Raw genomic sequence first — 27,054 nt, forward strand, 5'->3', positions numbered from 1 at the left:
TGGTAGTCTCTAGTTAAGTTTTCAGATATTTTTTGAGAAATTGGTATGAGTTAAGCTCTGATTTTGACTACCAGGTTATGTTCTGAAAGTCTTAGACAAATGCTTCGGCTCTAAATCTTCACTGGGCTTAGGTATGTACGATAAATATTGAGCTGTTCTTCCTTATTAAGACAAAGACAGTTACAGGCATGCAGAGGAGATCCTAGAGAATTTAAAAGTAAAAAGCTTAAGTGTCTGTGAAACTGATCGCATTTGGAGTTGGAAAACACTTAACTGGGGTTTTGCGGTACTGAGTGCTTATGCTTTAAACATCTAAGTTTTTTTCTTGTGTCTGATTCATTCAAACTGACTGAAGACTTTTGTGTGCTGAGTTAGGCACAGTTGTTGAGAATGTAGTGCAATGGTGCAGTGAACAGTGTCATAGTTATGCTTGCAACAGAGTATGATTGTTAAAGGTGAAAAAGAGCTCAGAAATATTTGTTATGTTCAGGAAGCAGATTTACAAGATCAACAGTATACTTTACTCTCTTATTCTTGGCAGACAAGTTACTGCAGTCTCTTGGATAGATGAACACGTAGATGATGCCCTTTAAAACTTTCTCAACAGTAGTAATTCCTGCAAGAAGCTACCATGCTTTGGATGTTGATTTGCTCTTAATTTCATAATTTTTTTGTTTTCAAATAATTGATTTCTTTTCTTCTGGAGAAAAGACCTGCTGAGTTTGAGGAGTGCTTACAATGTGCAGAAAACAAATACCATTTAATACAATCCATAAGAAGAGAGCAGAATAGTGAAGCTCTCCCTTCTGGGTGCAGTTCAGAGATGCTTCTCATTTAGCTAACATACATATCATATGGCCAGCTGCTTGCTCTAGCTGTTGTCCACACTGCTACGTGCTTCTTCTGCTTGACTCCAGTGGGTTTATTTCATGGGTTACATTCTGTCATCCCATCATATTACTGTGACATGTTACAGTACTGGAATAAAGTGATACGATGTTATGCTGTATAATACTGTAAACATATCTTGCAGAGCTATAAAATAGTTTCCTAAGGGAAAGAAGCTTACAGATGTCTGAAAGTAGATGAAATAATCACTGGGAAATATGTTATAGACAGCAATCGTGCTGTGGCTGTAGGATGAAAGAAATAATCTGGTACGCCTGTTCTGTATGAGTGCCTCACCATTTTGGGATTATATAAAATGTAAAAAATAAAGGGATACTGTCAAGTGGTTAATGTAAAAACCATGTCCTTTAAAAAACTGTTGGGGAAAATGCCTTCCAACTTCCAGATTTTTTTCATCTTCTAAATCCACCACTGCTTGTCAGGCTTTTTTCTTAACAAGATATAGCAAGCTACATTTTGTGCATGACTATATACAGTATTTTTGTTCTGCTGCTGCAGAGCCAACCAGCCAGCCAGGAGAGGGAGCACAAGTTAGCTAATAAATCCTTTTCCCAGAACTGTCCTGACAGCTATGATGACACTGATCACAAACAAGTAAGTATTTTTCAGTAGTACAGACTCGCAGTCTCTTATTGCTCCATGAAAGGAGCAGAGGGAACAAAACAAGTAGGAAAAATATGTGTTTCTGCTTCAAGGAACATATTAAGTAGCAAGGGTAAGTGGAAAAAGAAGCACAAAATCAGAATGAAAATACTTGGCAGTGGCCCTTTAAGGGAGAAAATGATTACCTGCAAGTTGGTGGTCTTGGAACTGGGGAAATGGTACATGAACAAGGACACATACAGGAATTAGAGCCAGGCAAAGGAGCAATATAGCCTTGCTGCAACTAAATTAAAATAATCACATCTGTGCTATGAGAGAGGGCTTTTTATATTTTTTTTTACCTTTACAGATTTTGACATTCAGTCCTATCATAATTACATGAGGGTTTTTTTGTGGTTACTTTTAAGGAATTTTTCATTATAAGATGATGGAAAAATAGCATTGAAGTATAAAAGGATCTATTTGTGACTAAATCTTCACAATCAAATGGAAAATATTCAGAACTCATTTAAGTTTATCCATGAACTTAGGGTATATTTTGTCATTTGTAAAACTGTGATGTTATGCATACAGGAGAATCCCAATGTCCATATAAATAAGGAAAAGATGGAAAAAGAGAGAAAAATGTTGAGCTTAGAGATCAGAAAGCAAATGAAAATAATTTAAAGTACATTACCAACCTCCTCTCTCTTCCTGAATACATGACTTCTAGGTCTCCCCACTGATTGTAGAGATCACAGCCGAAGATTCTTTTGAATTTTGCTTATATGCACTGTCACATATCCAGATAGCTTAGTCAAAGGGTATCTTGCTTTTTCTTCATGTTGCATTGTGTTCTGCCTAGTAAAGCTAACAATCAGAAACCCCATTTATATTGAATAAAGTATTAAAAATCTCACAGATTTAACATTATTTATAAAAATTGTCAACCTAAAACTTTCCTCCCACTGTATGAAGGGTATCTTAAAAAAGATTCTCTGCACTTCCTGTCCTAGAATAGTTTGTCAGTATTGCCAAGCAATTATATGAAATCTTATTGCTTACTAGCCAAAAAATGCAAGACAGTTTGGTCTTTTCAGTCAGGATCTTATTCTTTAGATTTATACAAAGTATATGACATCATTTTTTGGTCAGGAGTTGGTCTCCTCAGACTGCCTAAGGTTGCAGTGCAAGAGAGCCATTGTTCTGGAAATTCAGACTGGGTGAAATATGCATGCAGGGGAAAAATCACAAGTTGTTGCTTATTTTTTCATTAAACATATATAAAACCAGCATCTTGTCCTTGTAAAAAAATGTGTTGCCTCACTTTGACATTTTACATGATTTATACTGATAAATTAGCTCCTTCCATTTATAGTCAGGGCACATTCTGCCAGGCATTCCATATGGGTATGGTCCTCAGTGAAGATGGCAGAAGCTGTACACATATGACTGAGGATATACATACTTCTAAGGTTAGAACTCAGCTGCTAGTATTCCAGGTGATGAAAACAGCCTCTGCTTTAGTTGGGTACATTTGGGCTATTAGCATTGCTAAGAATATGGTATTGTGAGGACTTTATTGTGCTTTCTGGTTCTAATGCTCTGGATTTTGAAAATTACTTTTTTTGGTAAATACCAGATTAGAATTGTATTTTTAATTTTCCCCTATAAGATGATTTTAATTTTAATGGTTTCTGGTTAAACGTGAACTGCTGTGATATGTGTGGGAAAGCCAGACCTCTGGGTAGCGAGGCATGAAAGGTCCACACCTGTAGGTAAATGATCCTGCTCACAGTGTACATGCTGCACACCCATGTGGTGGCTCACTGGTTTGCTGGCAGCACTGCTGGCAAGCTCAGCCAGTAGCATTTGTTGTGGCAATTGCTTGGAAATCTTTGTGATAGTGCAAGATGTGGTTCTTGCATGTTGGTGGAAATATGACAACAAGCAGAATCAATTCACAGCTGTGGAATGAGGGTTTTCTCATGGTGCAAAGGGAGCTAAGAAAACAACAGCACATCTGTTGCACTGGATATGTGCTGAAATACATTTGTTTTGTGCTTGTAGCTTAGCAGCCTTGGTTATGAGAACAAAATCATTTCAATACCATACAGAATATGTGTGTGTACAGCTCTAATACTTTAAATCACAAAAGGTATGTTCCCATTTAATTATTATCGTCGTTTTCCTGCACTCTTCCTACTATTTGTTTTAATTTTTCAGTCTGTTCCTGTCTTTCTTTTTCATAAGTACTTATTTACATACGTTTCTGGTCTCCTTTTATTCCTTTTAGTCTAGTGGTCTGGGCTGTTCCTGAACTTCTCAGAGCTTTGGGAAGGTCCAGGAGTGCACAGGTCCATTGTTGACCAATTATTGCCTAATTAAAATCCTTTTATACCTTACAAATAAGTGTTTGTGTGCCCACTCAAATAGTTGTTTATCTATCATTTGCTGGATATATCAGAATCTGTAGTGTACGCTGTGAAAAGTAATACTGACTTCTGATGGTGATTGCTGTATCACTGAACTTTAACATTATTAGTTCCATCCAGGGCACTTTCTGCCAGGCATCCCAACTTGCAGTGCTTTCTTTTACTTAGTTAAGTAAATGAAATTCTAAATTATTAATGGATGTTTGTTACATCAAATGAAGACAAAGCTGTGTAATAAAATGTGTAGGCTTTCCCCCCTGCCTTTTTTTCTGTGATATGATAGGTTCTGAATTCAAAGCAAAAGAATTATATCAATGTCGTGTGTACTACCCAGCTCAAACCAACTACTATCAAGTAGTTGACAGACAAACTCTATACAAAACAGTCTTCTGATGAATCATTAGACTGTCAAATCTGGAAAATTCTGGCAAAAAAAAATTTAAAACTTGGGCTGGATGTTAAAACTTATTTTAACAGTCTTCAATAACTTCTTTGTATCTAATAGGAAGAATTCAGTCTATGTACCACTTGGAAATGTACTCAGTAAAAATTACTGTTCTTAGCTAATCAATTTTCTTGTTGACTTGATTGTGAATGTGCAAAGCTCAATCACTGTACAGGATCATTCTCTACTCTTACACCAGAGAGGTGCAGAAGGTCATTAGTACAGAAACTTATGATGAGTATAACAATAACAGTGCTTAATTCAGCAATAAGTAACACATTCAAAGTTTAAATAGATATGTGATAGGAAAAAAACCCAAAGTTTTTGAAAGAAAAATCTCACATTCAAATTTAAAGATTTAGCCACAGTCTTAAATGGGTGAAAAAGGTCAAAATGTTAAATAAAATCAGACCCAAGAAAAAAGTTTGTAAAATCAAGTTGGCTTAATGCATAAAATTTATGTATTCCCTTTTTTATCCCCTTTCTCTCATTTTATGCTGAGCTGTTTTAAAAGGACTTATACTATATTTCATTATAAACATTGTTACCAGCTGATTGCCTGTATGTTAATGTGTGTTATGGTTGCTATGGAAACTCAAATGCATTAGTCTAACTGTGTCTCATGGATAAGAAGCTACATATTTATGGTTCCAAAGTTCTGTTTCATATTTTTAAAGACAGTATTTCATAACATCTTTCGGACATACAGTGTTCAAGAGGAAATAATTTCTCTTTTTTATATCCTTTTGATGACAAATAATTGAACCCATGGTGTTTCATCATCTCAGATGTTGATTTGAATATTCTTATATCAAATAATAATTTCTCATAACATTTACTTAAGTGTTTGCTCAAAGGACACAGCCCTTTTCACATCTACTAAATTACGCGCTGGAAAAAGCAGGGTGTCAGCTTAGGAGTTTGGAATAAATATGAAAAGTAGATCCCTCAGATGATATTGGTGTTGGCCCTGCTGTTGTGCTTTCCACTGAATATAATTAGAGCTGATATGGTTTTGTAATCTTTGTCCCTAGCAATGCATTACCTTTATGTTTCAACTAGCTCTTTTAGCATATATGTAATGCTTAACGTTTCTTCTCGTGAAGGAATCACTTCTAGGACCAGATTTCATCAAGAACTGGTTTATAACTGTACTTTCAGTATCTGCTCACTATGACAAGGCAAGAGGCAGATAGCTTTGCATCTAAACATTTAAAGGATAAAAAAGATTTCTGCAAGGATTTTTCATAATGGATGTGCCATTTCTTCTCTGTCTGAAAAGATAGAGTTGAAACCATATATGTTCCTAAAGCTGGAACTGTAATGCAACAAAAGAAGTAAGGTGCTTTCACTGTAGACACCATCTTCTAAAATAACAGTCATTGTTTTTGCACTTCGTAATAAATCGAACCAATCATAAACACCGCTCAATATCTTTGATATTGTACTCAAGAGAACAAACAGCAACTATTTTTTATAGGATATGTCCAGTGTGTAATTTCTTTTATGAATGCATATATTAGGAAGAACATTGAGAGTTCTTTGCATGATTTCTCTCACTGCCAACAAATTCTGACAGGATGTAAGATGAAAATACAGACAAGAAAACAATTCTGTTAGTCACTAAAAATTATATTGGCCATTTAAATAATCCAGATAAACATGCTTTCAAATAAGATAATTTTACATTGGAGGGAAACTTAATCAGTATATTTTAATAAACCTAAAATATAAAGATTAAACCTTACCAATACTCTACACATGAAGTACATAAATAATATTGTGGCAAGTCCCTTTATATTTGACAAATAAATGTCTTAAGTAGTTGATACTGCAGGGTACAGGTTTATTATTATTTTATAATTTTTAATTAGTGTTGCATGCATCTATTATTTTTTATTAGTAGTACTTTTTTCTTTTGTTTTTATCTTGTTTAATATTTGGGCATTTCATATATCTTCTTTAGTTCTATAGTAATAAAAAAATAAAACATCTGTATATTTGTTGTACAGATTTGTCTCAGTTTTAGTTAGAAACATGTTTTTTGTTATGGTAGCTGCTTCATAAACAGTGTATGAAACATAATCCTTTTGACTTTTCTGTCAAGCTCTTTGCATCTATCCTTGTTTCTGTGGTTTGTATTGTTACTTTATTAGGTAAATTAGACAGAAAATTACAGCAGGTATAAGCCAGACAACTCTGTTTATTTGTGTGTGTCCCTTGCTTTTTTTAGTGAATTCATTCCTTTTACTAGTTTCTAGACTACTGCAATTTCTTTGATTTCTCGTTATATTTGCTGTTACATGATTTTTGTTGGTATAAACAGTAATTTTAATAGCATAATCTTGTCTGTAAGACAAAACACAGTTTCTGAAATTGAACTGATTTTTCATGCTTATGTAGGATGTGAAAAATCGACGAAATCCTCGCCTTGTGCCATACGCTCTTTTGGATGATCGAACAAAGAAGTCCAACAAAGACAGTCTTCGGGAAGCAGTCCGCACCCTTCTAGGCTATGGTTACAATCTGGAAGCTCCTGATCAAGATCATGGTAATTAATCTTAAAAAAAAAAGAATTTTTCACTCCACTACTGAATTTGTCAGTCCAATAAAACATATTGAAAAGGTGTCTCCAAAACTAATAGGTGCTTTTCTCCATTTTCTGTTGTTTATATTTCTCTCAGACCTTAATTTCTTACTTTTCTTATTGTTTTCTTGCTTGTCCTGTGGCCTCAAATGAATAACTACAAAATGAAACATTTTTACATTTTAAAGCAATTATTTGCAATTTAAATCAATAAACATAATTTATTGAATAATTTTTATTTAATACTATATTTACTATTTCAAGACAAAATTGAAAAAAATATGTAAACTCAGTAGATGTGAATTTTATATCCCTAAAATTTTAATTTTTAATAATGACGAATTCTGCAGTTGGTATACTATCTTGTCTTTAAACACTTAAAGCTGCAAGATGAAATTTTCTAAAATGAATGACTGCAAACCAAATTTCTGTAAATGTCAACCTGCAAGTCTAGAATTAGATAGTCTGTTAGAGCCTGTAAGCTTCCTGGATGTTCTCAAGTTTTGGAAGTTGAATTAGACTATAAGTAAATTTTAACTCACTTTTTACAAATGTTGTCTTTGAACTTGTATCATTGCCAGATTGAATGTTTTCTTGATACTGTGGGCAGTATGTTCAGTTTGAGACATCCTAGACAAGAAAAAAAAGAAAAACTATAACAACTATTAACAGAAAGTTTTAAAGAAACAGGACACAACTTTAAATCAATACATGCAGAATATATAATGTTAAGAAAGTACAAGAAATCAGGGGATATGATGTACAAATAAAATAAAGATATAACCCCTATCAACACTATTTTACAAGTTCACTTAGAGAAAATATGGAATAATCAAATTGCAACTAACATCTTTATAATCTCAGCAAAATGTGGAAATTTTGAGAACCGTGTCTAGACCACATTTTTTGTTTTTTCTTCATGTAGTGATCGTATTTTTTAGACTCATTTGGGCCACAGACCTTCAGCAAGACATTTCTGCAGAAGACATAACTCATACCTAAAGTGTACACAGGGAGCCTCCCATTTGGAATTTCTTTTCCAAAACACATGCAAGCTCTGATCCTCAGCTTTTATGAGATACTATTAAATTACACTTAAATATGAGGCATTATACTATTAAATTGCACTTAAATACGAAACATTGTGAAGGCCATGAGTGAGTAACAAGGTTGGATTGCTAAATAGGTTGAACAATGTTCCTTAGTGGTGTTGGTGGCAAAATGCCATTGTCTCAACTCTTAAATCTGCCTATGCCTGGTCTGGAGAGTGTAAGCGTGCTGCAGAGTCCTAGAATGTCTTCCCCTCCCACTGTTGGGAAGGAGATGGTGCATAGAAAGATTGAGTATGGCTTTTGCTTGGTTCTAAAAAGGTATAGTGTAGAAGGGTAGGCTGGTATAGGAGGCTTTTTGGGCAGATGAAGGGGCTGTCTAATGGTGTAGGCAAGATGGGGAGAGAGCACACTCCTTTCCCACAGTCTCTTCCACATCCTACTGAACAATATGAATCCTTTTTTCCATTTACAGCTCTGGGAACTATATGCTGCTGCCTTTCCTTGGGAATAAACTGTTGAAACCCAGTATTTTTTCTTTAGAATGCAGACATTGTTGACCTGGTTCTGTGAATGGAGTTGCGAAAGAAATAAAAAGAACACAAGTGCAACCCTGGAATCTGAAAGATGTGATCGATGCTATTGCAAAATTCACAGAGGAAAGAAACTGCAGAACAGTGTCCCACAAACTGGTCTTTCTTGAGCAAAGACTGGAATTGCATTCAGCAAAAGATTTTTATAGTGATTTTGGGGATTTAGATTTTGCAGTTCATAAGCTTCTAAAGTTTTCAAGACGCATAAAACATGTCCTAAGGACCCTCTTTCTTCAGCCAAAACCTGTACTGTTATTAAAGGATTTAGAGCCCTCTAGTGGTGTTCAGCATCTACAAGCATTAATTTTCATTTATGCAATAATTTTATGAAGTTCTCTAGTTTTGGTTTTTATGCTTTGTTATTATTATTAATTACTGGTTTCCCACAGCAGCTGTATTTTTCAGATTGCTTAGAATCTAGAAAGCATTGTGTTACCTAGAATCTAAAAAGAAAACAATTTCTTAGTTACCATGATTTGTGGTGCTTCACCTGCGTAGGTGAAGTACTGAGTGTCTTCAAAAGTGTTTTTAAGGCATTAATTCTGTAGACTGTGGCTAGCACAGGTTTTCCCATGAGAAATTTTCTTGTATTTTATAAATAAAGATAAAGTTTGGATGTTGTTGGAACAGTGTCCCAGAACTTGGGCAGTGCAGGCCTGGCCAATCAGGCCTGGGGGAAGGCTTCTGTGTTGGGTGTTTTGGTTTTTGTGTGTTGTTTTTTTGTGGTGTGTTTTTTGTGTGTGGGTGTCAAAATGAAAATTTTACTAATAAAGACTTATGTGCCAGAGAGTTGAGTTGCTTGGAGGAAGCTTAATGAACCTCATGTAACTGAAGTCAGGCGCAGTGGCATGAGAAGTGATAGTTAATTTTGAGGCACGTGATTTTTTAGGCTATCCTAGGTAATACTGGACATGTGGACCTTGATGTGTCTTGAGAAAACAGAATAGAAAGGGAGAGGTTGTTAGCATGGCCTAACAAACAGGTGCAAGTAGCTGTAGACACATTTGATATTGTAACAAACTCAGGAAGAGAAATTGTGGTGACTAGACTGAGTGCTGACTTTTCAGAGGTTGCGCAGGCTTTAATACATTACAAATTTGTCGAAAAAGATTCATGCTTTTGTCCTTTTTTCCCTAATCTGAGAAAAAGAATCAGAGTGACCCTTGAATCATCTATTTGTAGCTGCATTCAGATTTCTAAGTTCTCCTTTCTTTGTATTTTTAAATTTTTTTTAAAATTTTTATTTTTTATTTCTATTTTTCCCCCAAATTCCTCCAAATGGGCAAAGGAACTTTCCCCATATGGCTATTTTGCAGGCACAATTTTCTTTTCATGTCTATGCTCGAAGGGATTCCTTTACCTTTTGCTTTTGCTTTCAATGCTTCTTGTCAGTATTTGAAAACAATACTTCCTGCATTGATTTTTTTCCCCCCCTTTACTTATTTTTATTTTTTTAACCCTTACAGCAACAAGACTGGACGTGTGCAGTGGGGTAATGGAAAAGTTCAGGATCTTCCGCACAGAAAAGACTTATGCAGTGAAGGCAGGGAAATGGTACTTTGAGTTTGAGGCAGTTACTGCAGGAGACATGAGAGTTGGTTGGACCAGACCGGGTTGTCTGCCAGATCAGGAACTTGGCTCGGATGAAGAAGCTTTTGTGTTTGATGGCTTTAAGGTTTGTACGTGTTTATCTGTAATAATATGGGTGACTGCAAAACTTTTAATTTTTGTGCCTTATTCCATGTATCGTTGCCTTAACTTAATTGCCTTCTCTGCTTTCATTGATGTTTTATGAAATTATTTCTCTCTATCTTTGAGGGCCTAGGTAGAGTAACTAGTATCAGTGTCACCTGAAAAATTAATTAGCAGGATTTGACATTTCTGTAATATTTTTTTTTCTCAAATTCATGTGTTTCTACAGTATAAATAAAGAATTGAAAATCAAAGTGACTTAATCGAATTCAAAATACTGGCAGGGCTGTAATTAGCTATGAATAATTTTTTCAGAATTTTACTCTGTTGTTCTCCCTTTAAGAAGTGCATTGGGAAATAAATACAGTTAAGACAATTAATAGTAAGTGTTTGAGGCAAATTTTGATAGAATTTTTTGTAGAAATGTAAGTGTTCCAAAGGTTTTCATGGAAAGCTTTACTTGTTAAATGAAGTATGATAGAACCACTAAATTTTGCTCAAATTTGGCTCTGCGTGAAAAAAATGCAGATTAAAATCTAGTAAAAATATATAGAAAAACAAACCTTTATATTACTGATTATCATTAAAATAGATTAAATGACTCAATGAAATTTCTCATCTCTGTATGAAGGCAAATGCAACTGCTATCCAAAGCTTAATTGTTATTAAGGCTACTGATGGCTCATTGTCAAATTATTTCTTGTATCTGACACTGGAATTAATTTCCTTTATTACTATTAAAATATGTAATAGAAATCAACAGTATTACTGGCTGTTCCCAGCAAGATTAAGTTCTCAAGATGTATTTTATTTATGCTGTGGGAATTTATTTGTTTCCTACTCTTGCATTGCATGAGAAGATGCCTTGAAAAGAGAAGTAAAAAGTCCATTTTGTAAAGTGTCTTACGTAAATTGTTCAAGTCCTCTGTTCTTACTGGAATAACTGTGTAGTTGCCTTCTGAATCCTAGTGATTGACCTTTAGGTCCCAATCCACAAAGCTATTATGTTGTCTTTAATTCTGATGGGTACTTTCCTTGGCTGGAGAAAAAAAATTGACCTTCAGGATATCCAGAAAAATTAATTTGTTTTTCTCAGCTTCCAAGATACAGAGCATAAACATCTACTTATGATGAAATAAATGAACAGGAAACCTATTTGTTATTAGTTATTAACACCTTTTTTGTTCTATGCTTGGCCACAATAGTTCTTAATAGATGTTAATTTATTTGAACTCCAGACCAAGTTCTGGAGTTCTTTGCAGTCTTTGACTTGAAAGTCAGTCATAGGAATCATTAATGATGCCCTCAGCTACTCTGGAATCAATCAGACATCCAGTGCTTGTCTCATCCATAGGCAGTTCTAATCCTTCCCAAATCTGATATGAGAGAAAGATTAATTTATTTTGCACAAAACATTTTTAGAACTGTACTTAAGGAAACAATAACGTTTGTGGGCAAGTAATGAATTTATGGACTATTAAAGTAAATAAAAGCAATTTCTTAAAGAGGGTTTGTGAAGCAGCTATTTAACATTGTAATTGATAGCATATTGTTGAAATTACAAGTCTTCCATGGAACTTCTGCAGAAAACGAAACCATACTCTTACTTTTTTCTAAAATGTGGAAATAGCAATTTTCCCTGTCAGCCCTCTTAGCAATGTTTTACAATGGTGGTGTGAGGGGTGCTTGGAGGAAATTAACTGTTGGATTTCCATATTCAAAGTCAGCTTGGAGTACTCACAGACACAGTTTTGGAATTATATTCTGTGAAAGTGTTCATTTTAGTGCCATTTTAATTGAGGTGGTTAATTATTAGTTCTACCATTAAATATGAGAACACACACATTGTCACTATTATCCTTCTAAATGCTTTTAATTATTTTCAGGCACAGCGGTGGCATCAAGGTAATGAGCATTTTGGCCGCTCTTGGTTGGCAGGAGATGTTGTTGGCTGTATGGTTGACATGAATGAGCACACTATGATGTTCACCTTAAATGGTGAAATCCTGCTTGATGACTCAGGCTCAGAACTTGCATTCAAGGACTTTGAGGTTGGTGACGGTAAGTACTGTAATATATCATGCTGTTAACTTCCTGTTGCCCAATTTTTGCTCTGAGTTAACTTTAATGTGTTTCTTCTGTGTTCCATGTCACCATTCTCATCCCTGCCCTGTCCTCCCCTGTTCTGTCCTTTTTTTTTACTTTATTAGAATTAAGCCTTTGGAAAGGTGGTTGGCTGTGTGTAAGGATGAGGAAGGGTTTTTTTTGATGGTGATCTTTGTGGCTGTCTTTTGATGTGAGACCCTTTAATTGTTTTTCAGGGGTGTGTGTGAAGTGGCAGATTCATGACTTTTAATATTTCATCCTCACAGCAGTAAATCACCATATGGTATAACTGAAACACAGAATATATCATAGAATGGTTTGAGCTGGAAGTGACCTTTTAAGAGCACCTAGTCCATCCCCCTGACATGGAGGGCAGCAACATCAGATTTTATCACGATGAAGCACTAAAATATTACCAAATTGCTGTTCAGTTTTTATTTTACCACAGAAAGTGTGGTAGGGAGTTTAAACCATCTTTGAGTTTTTATTTTAGCACTGGGAGGAGAAGTGACACCTGATCCAGGATAAAGTCATCTGATACAAAACCATCCTCCAAAATATTTTGCTTTATTCTAAACCAGCAGACTAGGCTTTGTGTCTGTTATAGGGTTCTTGGTACAGGTTTCAGCATCTACAGGCAGGTATTATTCACTGTGAAGCCACAACTTAGGAGATTGCTAAAGATGGCAAAGATTGTGAGGGTATGTCAGGTGGCAGATTGATTCTTTACCAAAGAAGTATTTTTAAAATAAATTTAATTATAAACCTGTGTGCAGATAGATGCAGTAAAAGGGTAAGAAATTGTAATTAGTTAACTGTCTAAAACTTCGAAATTATGGTAATGTAAAAAATACTTTAAACTTTAAGTTTTCATTTCTTGTAGGTACATTCTGCCAGATATATTATACATCTGTTAAACAATACAGCTGTAGCTGAGAGATAAAGTTAATTTTTTTGAACAGTAAGAGCTCCATTTGATACTGTTGGGTTACCCATCCCTATTCCCAGGGGAAATATGATTTTCATACCTCTTAATTAGGCAATTCCCTCTTTGAATTTTAACCACTTTATTTTCACATGGATTGCAGAGTATTTTACTTTCAGGACTGCTTTGGGAGATTTTTTTCTTTCCTCTGTTGTACATTAGGAATTAGAAATATTTTTATTTCATTTAAAGCGACATAATTGCTGTCAATTTTCTGGTGCCTGTTACTTTACAGCCTTCAGATTTCCTTAGATGCAGTGGTAACATGATGAGGGAAAGGGATACCTGAATTTGCTTACTGTTGGTGCTATATGCAAGAAATCATCTTGGTGCCATTAAATTTTAATGGCTTTCCAGTTATTAGGTAATATACTCCCATTGAGGAATAGGGGATTCAGAAAGAAACTGGAATTCCATTAAATTCTGAGGGTAGCCTGGTTTTATTCCAAGTTGATGAAATCACAGTGATGTACTTTTTGTGGTACTTGTTTCTAGCTGCAGGTTCAGATTGAAACAGATCTCTCTGCTGAAGTAGTTCTTGGCTTTATGTGGAGCCCGAAGGCTTTGGTAACCATGTCAGAGACTTCATGTCAATCCCCTCAGATTTTTCACAATACCCTCGTAATTCACTACTTCCTGTAGTGTTGTTTTTGTAGAAAAAGCTTGCCCTTTGAAATAAGAACTCCTATTCTGTTTTCAAGGGAATGTTCTGGTTGATATTAGATTTAATAACTGCAGAACTACATTTGAAAATATTATGGGTATTTAATATAAAAATATTGGAGGGAAAAGCAGAGGGGGAGGGAAGGCGACTGAGTGTGAGGGTGTATGTGCAAGCACATGTACGAAATACCTCAAATAAATTACTTTTATGGAGCTTTCTGAGACTTTTCTTCAGGGCACTTCTATCAGTGAATCATATGCATATTGTGTTGCTGCAGAAAGGAACCTTTCACTTTAGAAAAAAGTTAGAGTTTATGATGCAGCCTTACAGTACCTGTAGTGTTAACTTACTTAGGAACAGTGAAAAGGGGATAGGGTGCTCTGCCAGTTTACCAGTAAATCAAGTGGCAGATGAATTTATTTATGAGATACTATCTCAGTGGTAAAATTGATAAACATAATTGCATCTTATTATGCATCTGTAGAGATAAATTTAACTGTAGATATGAACAGATACACTGTACAATGCAATTTTATTCTGTCAACTCATGATCTCTGTAAGCAGGAACTGTTTGTAGTGTTTGACAAGATTGAGTCAGGAGGTTTATGCTACATCCTTGAATGTAGCAACCATTATAAAATGTTGCTGTCCTATGCTTTTGCCATGTGTGAGGGACAGTGCTAGAGGGTTACTTTTCATGTCTTTCTACTTTTTTTACTATTTCATACAGTGAAATAAAGTTTTGCTGCATAGCCATTTATGTTTCTGGAGATTTAGGAGAGATTCTGGACATTCATGTTTCTGGTTGATAATAAAGAAAACATGTTGTTAATAGCTAGGTCAAATGAATCTACAAAGTGGTTTGTAGCTGTGGGGATTGAAAAGCAGGATGATAAGAAATAGAAGAAATAAAAGATTTGCTTAGGTTTTTAGACTGTGAAGCTGAAACCGAGAAAAAAAAAAAAAGGAAGAATGTGCCTGCAGAATAGCCGTATGGGGAAAGTACCCTTGCTCATTCTGGGGAATCAGGAAAAACAAAAATTGTAAAAAGAAGTCACAAATGTGTTCCCTGTGCTAGTGAAACAGTAAGATGCATACAAATGTAAAGCTCATTCAAAAGGTAAGACAGAAAACACAGCCCCAAACGAAAATACCTTAAATTTCATTGAGCTATGGTGTCATATTGTCAATTCTCAGTTTCCAGAACCAGAGTTTTCTGAATTTTTTAATTAATTTTTTTGTTTTTAATCTATGACATGCCCTTTGTGCATATTCATAATTTTTTTTTCACTATTATAGCTGCATGGACAAGCACTATGTTGCTTTTTGAGTAAGAGTCTCTCAAAATACCATGAAAGATATTTTAGCAGGAATATCAAAAGTAGTAAGACTTAAAGTAAAAATGTTAATACTCTACCAGCTCAGAAGAGAGATTAACCAAGAGCTGGCTGTCAGACTCTGTAAAGTAGTTTGAGTGTTGCATAAAAAGATCCGTAACTATTAGAGGGCTTTTTTATTCAGAATGATGTTTAAGATGCATTACGTGGTGACATGCAGGATGTGATGTGCTATTGATGATTGCCTACCTTTAAAATCTTTGCCTTTTGGATTTATTTTTTTTCCTGAATGATTTTTAGTTCAGTTATGGAAGAGAGCAGTTTGCTAATGTTCATGATGTACAAACCACGTGTTCTTTGATCTTATTTTAAGGATTTCTACCTGTGTGCAGCCTGGGCCCATCTCAAGTGGGAAGAATGAACTTTGGAAAAGATGTCAGCACTCTAAAGTATTTCACTATATGTGGCTTACAGGAAGGGTATGAACCCTTTGCTGTTAATACAAACAGAGACATCACCATTTGGCTGAGTAAAAGGCTCCCTCAGTTTCTACCAGTGCCACAAAATCATGAACATATTGAGGTTTGTGATCCTATTAAAACATTTCTAGACACTTGAATATGCTTGAATTATGTTTCTACTTTTGTACTTATTAGCAGGATTTTAATGTGATTTGTTGACCCAATCCTGGATGAACCTTACACCTGTTACAAATTTCTTACATTGGGTAGAGTTGCAAAGAGTATAATTGTTTGATTGATAGTATTTCTTTTTCCATGAAACCTGTCACAAATGTTAACATGACATTCTGAGAGACAAATGATACAAGATGTCCTCATTAAGAGCTCCTTGCGCCCTGAGAGCTATGTTTGTAAGCAACTTCCAGAAACTGGCCATTTTTAAATAACAGGTACCATGTGTTTTAGTGCACACACTTTTTGATTTTTCCATAGCTAATTGGTTTTGATTGTAATAAATATTTATTAGCCAATTGTGTCAACACTTATGTCCCAGTCAGTTGTGCATCTTGGTGGAACTGAATTCATGCCTTGTAAGTTTGCCATTAAATGCTTCTGAAATGGTGAAATAAGAACTCCTTTTCAGCTGGTGTGTGGTATTTAAGAAACAGTTTATATTCTTTCATATGTACATGTAGGATTTATATTTCTTAGTGTTGTTCAGGGCAGAGTTGGATTTATGTTGCAAAGAGTAATGATGAGAAAGGTGATTTCTCTGTGACTGGTTTTCTTAATTTGACAATGGAGCAAAAAAACTATCCACTCCTCATAGCATTTATTTACCTTCAAAATGGCAGCACATGATTGCAATGCATTAGACTGTTGACAGCATACTGTGGCAAGTTTTGTAAGTCATGGATGCTTATTCTGGAAATATAAATTGAAAATTTGCATGGCAGAAAAAGCATCAAGTTCAAACTACCTCTTTATGTTTCATAGGTGATGAGAATTGATGGCACCATAGACAGCTGCCCCTGTCTGAAGGTCACACAGAAGTCCTTTGGTTCACAGAACAGTAAAACAGATGTCATGTTTTTTCGGTTAAGCATGCCCATTGAATGTGCTGAGGTGTTCTCCAGATCAGCTGCAGGAGGATTACCAGGTTCTGGTCTTTTTGGCCCAAAAAATGACTTGGAGGATTATGATGCTGATTCTGATTTTGAGGTTCTGATGAAAACTGCACATGGCCATCTAGTTCCTGACCGGACAGAAAGAGAAAAAGATGCTACAAAACCAGAGTTAAACAACCATAAAGATTATGTTCAAGAAAAGCCCTCACGTCTTAAACAAAGGTTAGTAGCTTGCTAAATTTTTTGTTTTTTTGCCCCAATTTGCTTCTCAAAGTAGAGGAAAATGCCAGTCATGTCTGGCAGAACAGCCAAGTAACTTTTGAATATACAGTTTAAGTTCAGAATTAATTTAAGTGCTTTTAAAAATGGGCTTCTCTCTTTTTCTTTTCTGAATAATTTGCCTTTGTGATTGGATTTTTAATAGAGGTTTTGATTTTACTTATTTTATTGCAGATTTATGCTCAGGAGGACAAAGCCAGATTATAGCACGAGTCATTCTGCACGGCTTACTGAGGATGTGCTAGCAGATGATAGGGATGACTATGATTATTTGATGCAAACTTCCACGGTATTGTAACATAGATTTGGTCTTTTAGCTTGGTTTTTTTTTTTAATTATTTGTTTGGTTCGGTTTTTTTTAATTCCTACTTTTTTTTTTTTTAATTGCAAGAGTTTCAGAAACAGCCTAATTTTCAATTTAAGTGTCTGTGGTAGTACTGAACTTGTGCTTAATTTGAGACTGTTTTGTTGCTTTTATTTTTAATTGATTATCAGTCTAAAATAATTTCCAAATGAAAACCTATAAGCTAGTTTAATCTATTTATGAAACTACTGTTGATAACACCAGACATAAAAGAGGAAGAATATAGTTCTAGAATAATGGAATAAACAGGAAAAAGTACATTAAACTAGTAGGTCAGTGTTCAGGACCATTCGAAAACATTTCTGCTAATTCTACAGTGCATTAATTTAATGGAATTCCCAGTTTGAAAATTTTGTGCAGGTTTTGTAGATCTTTCTCTGACAAGATCAGCTCCATAAGCACTCACTCATCAGTGTTCAAAGGAAAACAAATACTCCTCTTCTGGATGTGTTCTCTTTCTAAAAGATATTAGATACTAGAAACTGAGTCACCTGCAGTATAAAAACTGTAGTTGCTGTAGAAATATAGCTTACAATGCTATGATGCAGAAGCCTTCCATACAAGCATATAAACTGCATATTTAATGTTTCCATTTTTTTGTTTTTACATGTATATTTTGTTGGCTGTATTTTTCTTTGTGTTTATATTCTTTTTTTGCTTTGCTTATGAATGACACTAGAAGAAGCCTATGCTACTTTTGAAGAGATGAAAGATTTTAGGGCAACAAATTAATTCTGAATCAAACTGATGCACTGGAGAACAAATGCTTACATTTGATAACATGATTTTTTTATTAACAGTACTATTATTCAGTGAGAATATTTCCTGGTCAAGAACCTGCAAATGTGTGGGTGGGCTGGATTACATCAGACTTTCACCAGTACGACACGAGCTTTGACTTGGACAGAGTGCGTACCGTCACAGTTACACTGGGAGATGAAAAAGGAAAGGTTCATGAGAGGTTGGTTAGAATTTTCTTCAGAAGATCTATGTTTTATACCCATAAAAGCAACCAGCAATTTATAAGGTGTAAATCCACCCCATTTAATGTAACTAGATTGATGTAGAGAAAGCAATTGAGAAAGCGTAAATTTAATTTTTAGCTCCTCTTTCTTGTGAAAAAACAGTGCAATAATGATCTAGTCAAATCAATAGGCACTTAAAAGTAAAATAGAGCAGCTTTTCTATATAGTTTGAAATTATGACCCCATAAATATTGACTTTTCACCAAAATTACTACAACAGCTCTTCTCAGCACTTCAGTTTTTTATCCATACCAGAAGCTTTTTGTTATGCTTAATGTTGAATTATTAAAAACCCTAACTTGCAAAGTCAGTTTTGTCTGTGGCATTTTACAAAATATTTTAACTTGTTCATACTTTGTCTTCAGGTTTTATTTTTTTTAAGTTATGATGTCGAGGTTTCATTGAATTTTGGCAGTGGTTAAGATGTGATCCACTGTTTTCAGCCACGAGGCCCTGTTGTTTGCAGCCATGCAAGGTTGTTAGTTTGTTACAGAAATTTTGCACACCATTCATGAATAAATTTCTTTTGACATTCAGTATAAAACGCAGCAACTGCTATATGGTGTGCGCAGGAGAGAGCATGAGCCCTGGACAAGGTCGTAATAATAATGGTCTGGAGATTGGTTGCTTGGTTGATGCTGCCAGTGGCCTGCTGACCTTCACAGCTAATGGCAAGGAACTAGGCACCTACTACCAGGTGAGTACTTTTTGATGATGTCTTCCGAATCCTTAGCCTGCATCATTAGAGGCTTTAGTACAAGATTGTAAGAAAAAGTAATTATCACTGTTATGGCAATAATTTTTCCCTTTCTCTGATTTAGGTTGAACCAAGTACAAAGTTGTTTCCTGCTGTATTTGCTCAAGCTACAAGCCCCAATGTTTTCCAGTTTGAATTAGGAAGAATAAAGGTAAATAATGCTTGGTTTTGTGCAGGTTTATGTTTAGGACTAATAAATCATATTAAATTATTTTATTTTATTTTTTTCATTTATTGCTTGCTGTGTGTTCTTGGTATTGGGCACATTTTTATGATTACAAGTGTTTGCACTATTGCTATTTTTATTCTTAACTTGATTTTAAATACTTAATAAATTTCAAATACAGTATGTTGAATAAGAAGACTTGAAACTGATTAGAATTTTCTGAATCTCATCTTTCATGATGAAACAAAATCACTGTGGTCAGTAAGGCAAATATCTTAATTCTACAAACAGAGCATGGATGACTTGTGTATCTGAAGAATTTGGTTATGGTTTTAAAATAATTTTAAAATACCTTAAAATAAAATACAAGAAAACTGAGCTGACTTTTGCTACATTGTTTTGGATACTTGGATGTCCAAGTAACCATATGTGGCAGTCAAGTTTCTATTTCAAACTTAGCTTGAAAAACAAATATGGAAAATGGTTTCTTGACACTAATCTTCCAACAGCTTCTAACTTGTTTTAAAAACTGGTGAAAATGTTGATGTCCTGTGTACAATACTTTACTATGTGTTGAGTGTATTTCTGGAAAAGAAATGCACTGTTTGGTAAATATAATGAAACTGATTGTCTCTTCCATTGGAATTTTCCAGAATGTGATGCCATTATCTGCTGGCTTATTCAAAAGCGAACACAAAAACCCTGTCTCTCAATGTCCTCCTCGTCTCCATGTCCAGTTTCTGACTCATGTGCTTTGGAGCAGAGTGCCCAACCACTTCTTGAAGGTGGATGTGTCTCGAATCAGTGAACGTCAAGGCTGGATGATACAGTGCCTGAATCCTTTGCAGTTCATGGCCCTTCATATTCCTGAGGAAAACAGGTTGCTGTTTATGTTTTGTACTGTATCAGAGTTATGTTGGGATTATGAAGCTACTCATGTAATGCCATCTATGTAAGAAAGACCTGAGGTCTTCTCTATATGTATAACACAAGTAAATACAGACAGTGCATTTTAACTATTAAAAATTTAATTTCCAACGTTTTAAAATCTCCCTTTTTTTACTGTTTCCAACCTCTCCCAATTTTTCTCCAAACGTGTTAATAGCATATGCAGATATGCAATGAAAATGAAAGAAGCTCTGTTTATAAATTATTAAAGATAATCTGTAAAATAAGCAAAAATTGGGTTTTGTAGAGTTTTTAAAATATTTGTGACCAATTTAATCATTCCATTGCTTTAAGTTTCCTAAATTAATTAAAGCAATTGAAGAAATTTAACTTTGTGAGTTCCTTGTTACCCAAATGTCCAAACATTTTGCCAGTGCCTAAACTGAAAAATGAGTCACTGAAAAGTTAAGTAAGAATTCTAAACAAAGAACCCCAACTCTGAACCCTCTTCAAATGAACTGGTTAGTCTGTTGCCACTTTGCAACCCCAGATTTAAAACCAGTAAATTGTATAAATATCTTAATTCCAACTATTTTGATTTTCAGTTACCTGAATGCTTCTTTGTAGTATGAAGAAATATTCTTTGTTATGTAAATAATTTGATTTTTTTCCCCCCACTGAAAGTAATTGCAGTAATGAATTTAGGGGTGACTTTAATAAATCCCAGATTAAATTTTGTTGTTAGTCCTTGATTCTTAATTTGACAGTGTTTCTCACATGCAAGCTGAAATGTGGAAAAAGCCCATTCCTGGAATTGATATTGTGCTAATGTTATCCTTAGGGATAAGTTTGAATCAAAGATAGTTTTGAATATGGGATTTACTGTACTGTTTTTTCTTCTCTGCAGAACAATTGATATTTTAGAGCTGACAGAACAAGAAGAATTGCTGAAATTTCACTACCATACCCTCAGATTATATTCAGCTGTTTGTGCTTTAGGCAACAACCGAGTGGCCCATGCTTTGTGTAGCCATGTGGATGAATCTCAGCTCCTCTATGCTATTGAGAATAAATACATGCCAGGATTATTACGTGCAGGATATTATGACTTACTCATTGATATCCATCTCAATACCTATGCAACTGCCAGGTTGATGATGAACAATGAGTATATAGTTCCAATGACAGATGAGACCAAGAGTATTACCTTGTTTCCTGATGAAAATAAAAAACATGGCCTTCCTGGTATAGGACTTAGCACTTCATTAAGGCCAAGAATGCAGTTCTCCTCTCCGAGTTTTGTAAGCATAAGCAGTGAATGCTTTCAGTTCAGTCCTGAATTCCCTCTGGAAATTTTGAAGGCCAAAACCATAGAGATGTTGACTGAAGCTGTCCAGGAGGGAAGCCTCCATGTCAGAGATCCAGTTGGAGGTTCTACAGAATTTCTGTTTGTCCCTCTCATCAAGCTCTTTTATACTCTTCTAATTATGGGAATCTTCCACAATGAGGATCTGAAACACGTCTTGCAGTTGATTGAGCCCCGGGTTTTCAAAGAAGCAATGAGCCAGGAGGATGAAATTGATTTCTCAGAGAAGGAGTTCAGTTCAGATGAGCTCAAGCCAGAAGAAGGAGAGGAAGAAACTAGAGGGGAACAAATGCCAAAGGAAGGACTCCTTCAAATGAAACTTCCAGAACCTGTTAAATTACAGGTAAAAATACTGTTGTGATAGTGGTTTTTCTTGTTTTCTTCACTTGGTAATTTATCTTTCAAGGAATACATCATTTTGAAATTAATTTTTTTAGTTGAATAGAGAGGTAATTTCATTACAGAAAACTAGAAGACTTAGTGTTTTTCTGATAATATAAACTTGCTCATCATAGATCAAGTAACTACAGTTTTCATTAAAAAGAATTACTTGCTCAATGCCATCAATAGTCAATTCTTCATTTTTATGAATCCAAACAGAAATTACCTAGAAGAAAGGAGTAAATCCATTCTCTCATAACTTTAGTTATGTCTGAGGCACATTAATCTTTTGCAGATGCCAGATATTCCTGGTGTAAAATTGCTCTATGCATAATAAATAACAGCATTAAATGTTACAGACACTTTATCTGATAATGACTGTTTCTGTAGGAAATCCATCCTTACTTGCACAATACACACGAGATATTTCTTAGCTTACCAACGTGTGTCTCTTACAATACTGTTTTCTCAGATGTGTCATCTACTCCAGTACCTGTGTGATTGCCAAGTACGACACCGAATAGAAGCCATTGTAGCATTTTCGGATGATTTCGTGGCCAAGCTTCAAGAGAATCAACGCTTCCGGTACAATGAAGTGATGCAGGCCTTGAACATGTCTGCTGCCCTGACAGCTAGAAAAACAAAAGAATTTCGATCCCCTCCTCAAGAACAGGTACAGCTTACAATGGACAGTTAACTTTTTTTTCACTCTATGTGCTTTTTGGGTTGCAGACCTCTATTTGATTTGAAAGTTTTTCCTTTTGGAGATCAATGTAATTTGTCTTTCCTTTGTATTCTCTAAGATTAACATGCTGCTGAACTTTAAAGATGAAAAAAATGATTGTCCTTGCCCTGAAGAAATTCGGGATCAACTCTTGGATTTCCATGAAGACCTAATGGCACACTGTGGTAAGGCTTGCTACTGAATATTTTTATTTATTAAATTATATTACCGTTAGAAGCAATTTTTGTAAGTAGCTTTATGTAAGAAACATCAACTGAATAGTCTGTAAATTAGACTGTATAAATTATAAATATTATCAAATAAGGACAATTAGCTTGTAGTCAAAACCAAGGAAAGATTCTTATCCTTATGTGGCCAAACTAGAAGGGAATGCTATATGTTTTGCTTTAAAAGAGTCTGTTCTGTAGGCTGAAAAACTCTGTTCCTTCATTCTCTCCTTATGGGGCAAGCAGTCTAGACACCAATGGGTCATTTTTGGATGCTTTCCAGCTTTTCAATTTTTTTTTGTTGTATTTGGCAGCAGGAAATGCAGATGAAATAAATAATTTAGATTAAAATTTGAAAGGAAAACAAGCTTTATCATTTTGATTTTTCCATTTTTTCTTTAGTAGTTTTCCATTCTTCTCCTCTGTTCAAATTCCTTAAGACCGCTTTCTCCATTGTTTTTCTTTTCTTATGGGAAAATTGGAATTTGCATAATCTACAAATAGAAAATTAATTTTGTGGGTCAGAGGGTGCATTACCATAGAACAGAATTAATTACTTAGTGTATTCAAAATACAGCTACTGCAAAATTGGTAAAACAGTTACACATCCTAGAGTCCAATGTTTTCTTGATTAGTCAGCCACCATTTGGGGATTCACATTTTGTGGAATGGTTGAAAGACAAGTATGTTGAAAATTTGCAAATCAAAAAAGTACAACTAGAGCTCAGGGAACAGCGTAAATGTGGGAAAACAGACATTTCATTTGAGTAATTTCAGGACATCTCTGTGTTCCAATTGATAAGACATTTCAGTATCTTTACTGTTAATTAGTGTCATTGAGTGTCACTGCTATCCAAATAATTTAAAAAATATGATTTAGTGTGAAATATGAAATTATTGATGATTGTTTAGTTTAGTAAATAGCTCTGTTATGACAAAGTATAACAAAATAACTTCTCATGGAAATGGAACTACACCTAATACAAAAAATTAGACAACTAGAACCAGATGCAATAAATTGAGAAGAATGATGTTATGTCATGAAGAAACATCCTATCAAATTCAAGACTGCTAAAGAATGTCCCCCAAAGCCCTTAACTTCAGAACTTATTTTGGAAACTAAAAAATCTAGAAGATAGTTGAATGACATTTTTACTTGGACTTAGTGTGAGTAATAGGTACAGGTCAAGATTTTTAATTCCTCTACAATGCCTGAATGAATAAATTTAAAAATAAGAGAAATGAGCTGGTAGGAATGCCATGAATTTCTGCATTGGGAAGTTTAAAGTCCTGCACCTGAGAAGGAATAATCCTCTGCAGTAAGGACAGGCTAGGGACCAAACTAGAAAGTAGCGTTGCAGAAAAACTGGGCTCTTCAGTGCAAGAGAGACATGGGCATACTGGAGTGAGTCCAGGGAGGAGTCATCAAAGACAGTAAATTCTTGATCTGTTTTTTTGTACGAGGGGAGAATGAGAGGGCTCGGGTTGTTTGAATTGAAGAGAAAGCTCAAAGGGGGATGGTATCAATGTTGATAAATACCTGTTGGGCAGGGAGAGTTTGTAACGCTGAGACAGACTTTCCTCAGAAATGTCTACTGACACAAATGGAAAATCAGGAAATACTACTTGTTTGTTACAGTAGGGTGAAGAAACACAAGAAGAGGTTGCTCAGAGAGGTTGTGGAGTCTTTCCATCATAGGAGATATTCAAAACCTCACCGGACATGGTCCTGGGAAACCTGCTCTTGTTGAACTAGTTTTGGGCAGGGAGGCTGGACTCTAAAGGCTCATTCTGAACTCAGCTGTTATGTGATTCTGTGAATCTTCATATTAATTTGTTTTACATTTTTATAGCTTGTTACAGTAAGACCACTCTATTGTGACGGTGGCTACTTTCTTCTGACTGATCACTAGAAAATATATTTTTTGTAACTCCTGTACTTTCACCTGTTTTATATGTTTTACATAAAAATCTTTATTGTTATCATTTCAACTACACTGTATCAGTAGGGATTATATCTATGCTTCAGAGCTACATATGACCAAAACACAGGCATCAGTGCATCCTGTAGCATGGTAAAATGCATACTGGGGGAAATTTATTTATTGCATTTTTTATGTATAGCATCACACAATTTATACGCCAGTTTACTAAGGTTACATGATCCTTATCTGCACTTTCCTGCTTGGCACATGTGCCTGTGCTATACTTGTTCCAAATGCTGGTTAAGCATGTCCCATATAAAACTCTCAGAGCTCTAACAGAGCAGAACAACAGTTTACCTTAATTATGTTTGTACACATAATATACAAAGTATGACTGTAGCTTGATTAATTGTATTCTTTCACTACTTAGTGCATTTTTTAAATTTTATTTTAGGAATTGAGCTAGATGAAGATGGAACCTTGGATGGCAACAGTGATTCAACCATTAGGGGTCGCCTCCTATACCTTATGGAAAAAGTTACATATCTGAAGAAGAAACAAGCTGAGAAGACAGTTGATGATGATGATAAGACATCCTGTAAGCAAAATTAAATCAGCTTATTGTAACTTAATTCCAAAAGGCGAAAGAAACAGACCTGGAAGTCCTTCACACATTTTCAAAATAAGGTGGATTTTTAGTGAGATATCTGTGCACCGTAAAGTTTGATGCTCAAAACAAGCACAGATGGATTTATTTGGCAGATTGGTTTCCCAATGGGATGTAGTGGAAAATTTCTTCTACTGGCATTTTTGTCCTTTATTCGTTTTCAAGTCATAATTTTTTCAGAATATATCTTGCTTTTAGTGAAATTAGTACAGACCTAAAAATTGTAGCAAGGTCCTGATTTATGAGAACTTCCTCAGTTGCAGCAGCTTCAAACCAGTATTTGCATGAAGATTACCACATGAAAGAAAACGCTGCAATTATACTGTAATTAGCAGAAGCCTCCCCACCCAACCTAAAATTCAAGATTTGCTGACTGTGACTGTTCTTCTGTAATTTTTTCTGATACTTTCTGCCTTTCTGTCTTGATAAGAATCACTGCCAATGACATCCTAGTTCTGCAGTTGGTGCAAACTATTTAAATTTTATTTATTCTTTTATTTGTCAGTGTTACTATTATTTTTATCTTTTTCCCCCTCTTTTGTGGTATGTGGCACTTTCAAATGTCCTTATTTTTTATATTGCTACCCTACTAGCAGGAGTGAATTTCTGGACACACAGTTTAGGTGTTCAGACTTGGGTAAAAAATTGATTTTGATCATTGACTACACAAAATTCTTAGGGAGATTGGCCTTTTACCCTGATTGCTTAATGTGAGTTCCTAAAGTTACAGCATGAGAAGGTTCCCCCAGGGTACTTATAATGAGATGGCTTTTTAGCTCTCAGGTATTAGTATTACCTTAGTGAGGAAATATTTTTGATCTCCTAAAAGTGTGCCTTCTAGCTTTGCAGTTTATAGCTGTTACTTTAGTTATCAGGCAGTGATAATTAGAGGCTAGGTCCATGCAGAATGTGGCGATGAATCTTATTGCTTCCTCTTCTTTCTTGTAGTAATCTTAAAAGCCCTGTAAAACCTCATTCTCTCTCATATAGCTAGGAAGACCATTATATTAAACAAACAGACCCACAGGTAGGTGAAATGCAGTATTTAAGTTATCAAAATAGGAACCAAGTGATGGTTTGGTCCTGGGATTCTTCATTTAAAAAAAAAAAAGAACAGAACAAACAAACCCCATCGAAAAAACTGAGCATTGTGTCTCTTCTTGTTATTAATTATTTCAGTCCTTCTGAAATATCAGCCCAAGTATATTTCATCTTTTTCCTTATTTTAAAAGTGGTTTTGTTCTTAAAGAATGCTATACTCTGTGTCAATGGAAACACCTCTAGTACCATGCTTGGACAGTAGCAATGAAATA

At 35.0% G+C, this 27,054-nt stretch overlaps 1 protein-coding gene across 12 annotated transcripts in view; it reads left to right on the plus strand.

The window, feature by feature from the left end:
- RYR2 (ryanodine receptor 2) overlaps window positions 1–27,054 on the plus strand; it is a 383,225-nt gene that overhangs the window by 230,501 nt on the left and 125,670 nt on the right. For all 12 annotated transcript variants that reach the window (XM_085055535.1, XM_085055538.1, XM_085055530.1 and 9 more), the window contains 14 exons: window positions 6,775–6,922; window positions 10,067–10,275; window positions 12,179–12,353; window positions 15,758–15,966; window positions 16,842–17,194; window positions 17,426–17,540; window positions 18,416–18,576; window positions 19,178–19,337; window positions 19,462–19,548; window positions 20,217–20,443; window positions 21,359–22,160; window positions 22,671–22,871; window positions 23,002–23,107; window positions 25,529–25,672. In XM_085055535.1, coding sequence (XP_084911661.1) covers window positions 6,775–6,922; window positions 10,067–10,275; window positions 12,179–12,353; window positions 15,758–15,966; window positions 16,842–17,194; window positions 17,426–17,540; window positions 18,416–18,576; window positions 19,178–19,337; window positions 19,462–19,548; window positions 20,217–20,443; window positions 21,359–22,160; window positions 22,671–22,871; window positions 23,002–23,107; window positions 25,529–25,672 — 3,097 coding nt within the window. The remainder of the gene's footprint in view (window positions 1–6,774; window positions 6,923–10,066; window positions 10,276–12,178; window positions 12,354–15,757; window positions 15,967–16,841; window positions 17,195–17,425; window positions 17,541–18,415; window positions 18,577–19,177; window positions 19,338–19,461; window positions 19,549–20,216; window positions 20,444–21,358; window positions 22,161–22,670; window positions 22,872–23,001; window positions 23,108–25,528; window positions 25,673–27,054) is intronic.

This window comes from Lichenostomus cassidix, chromosome 3, assembly GCF_008360975.1.
Source record: "Lichenostomus cassidix isolate B80296 chromosome 3, HeHo_3.0, whole genome shotgun sequence".
Taxonomy (NCBI): Eukaryota; Metazoa; Chordata; class Aves; order Passeriformes; family Meliphagidae; genus Lichenostomus; species Lichenostomus cassidix.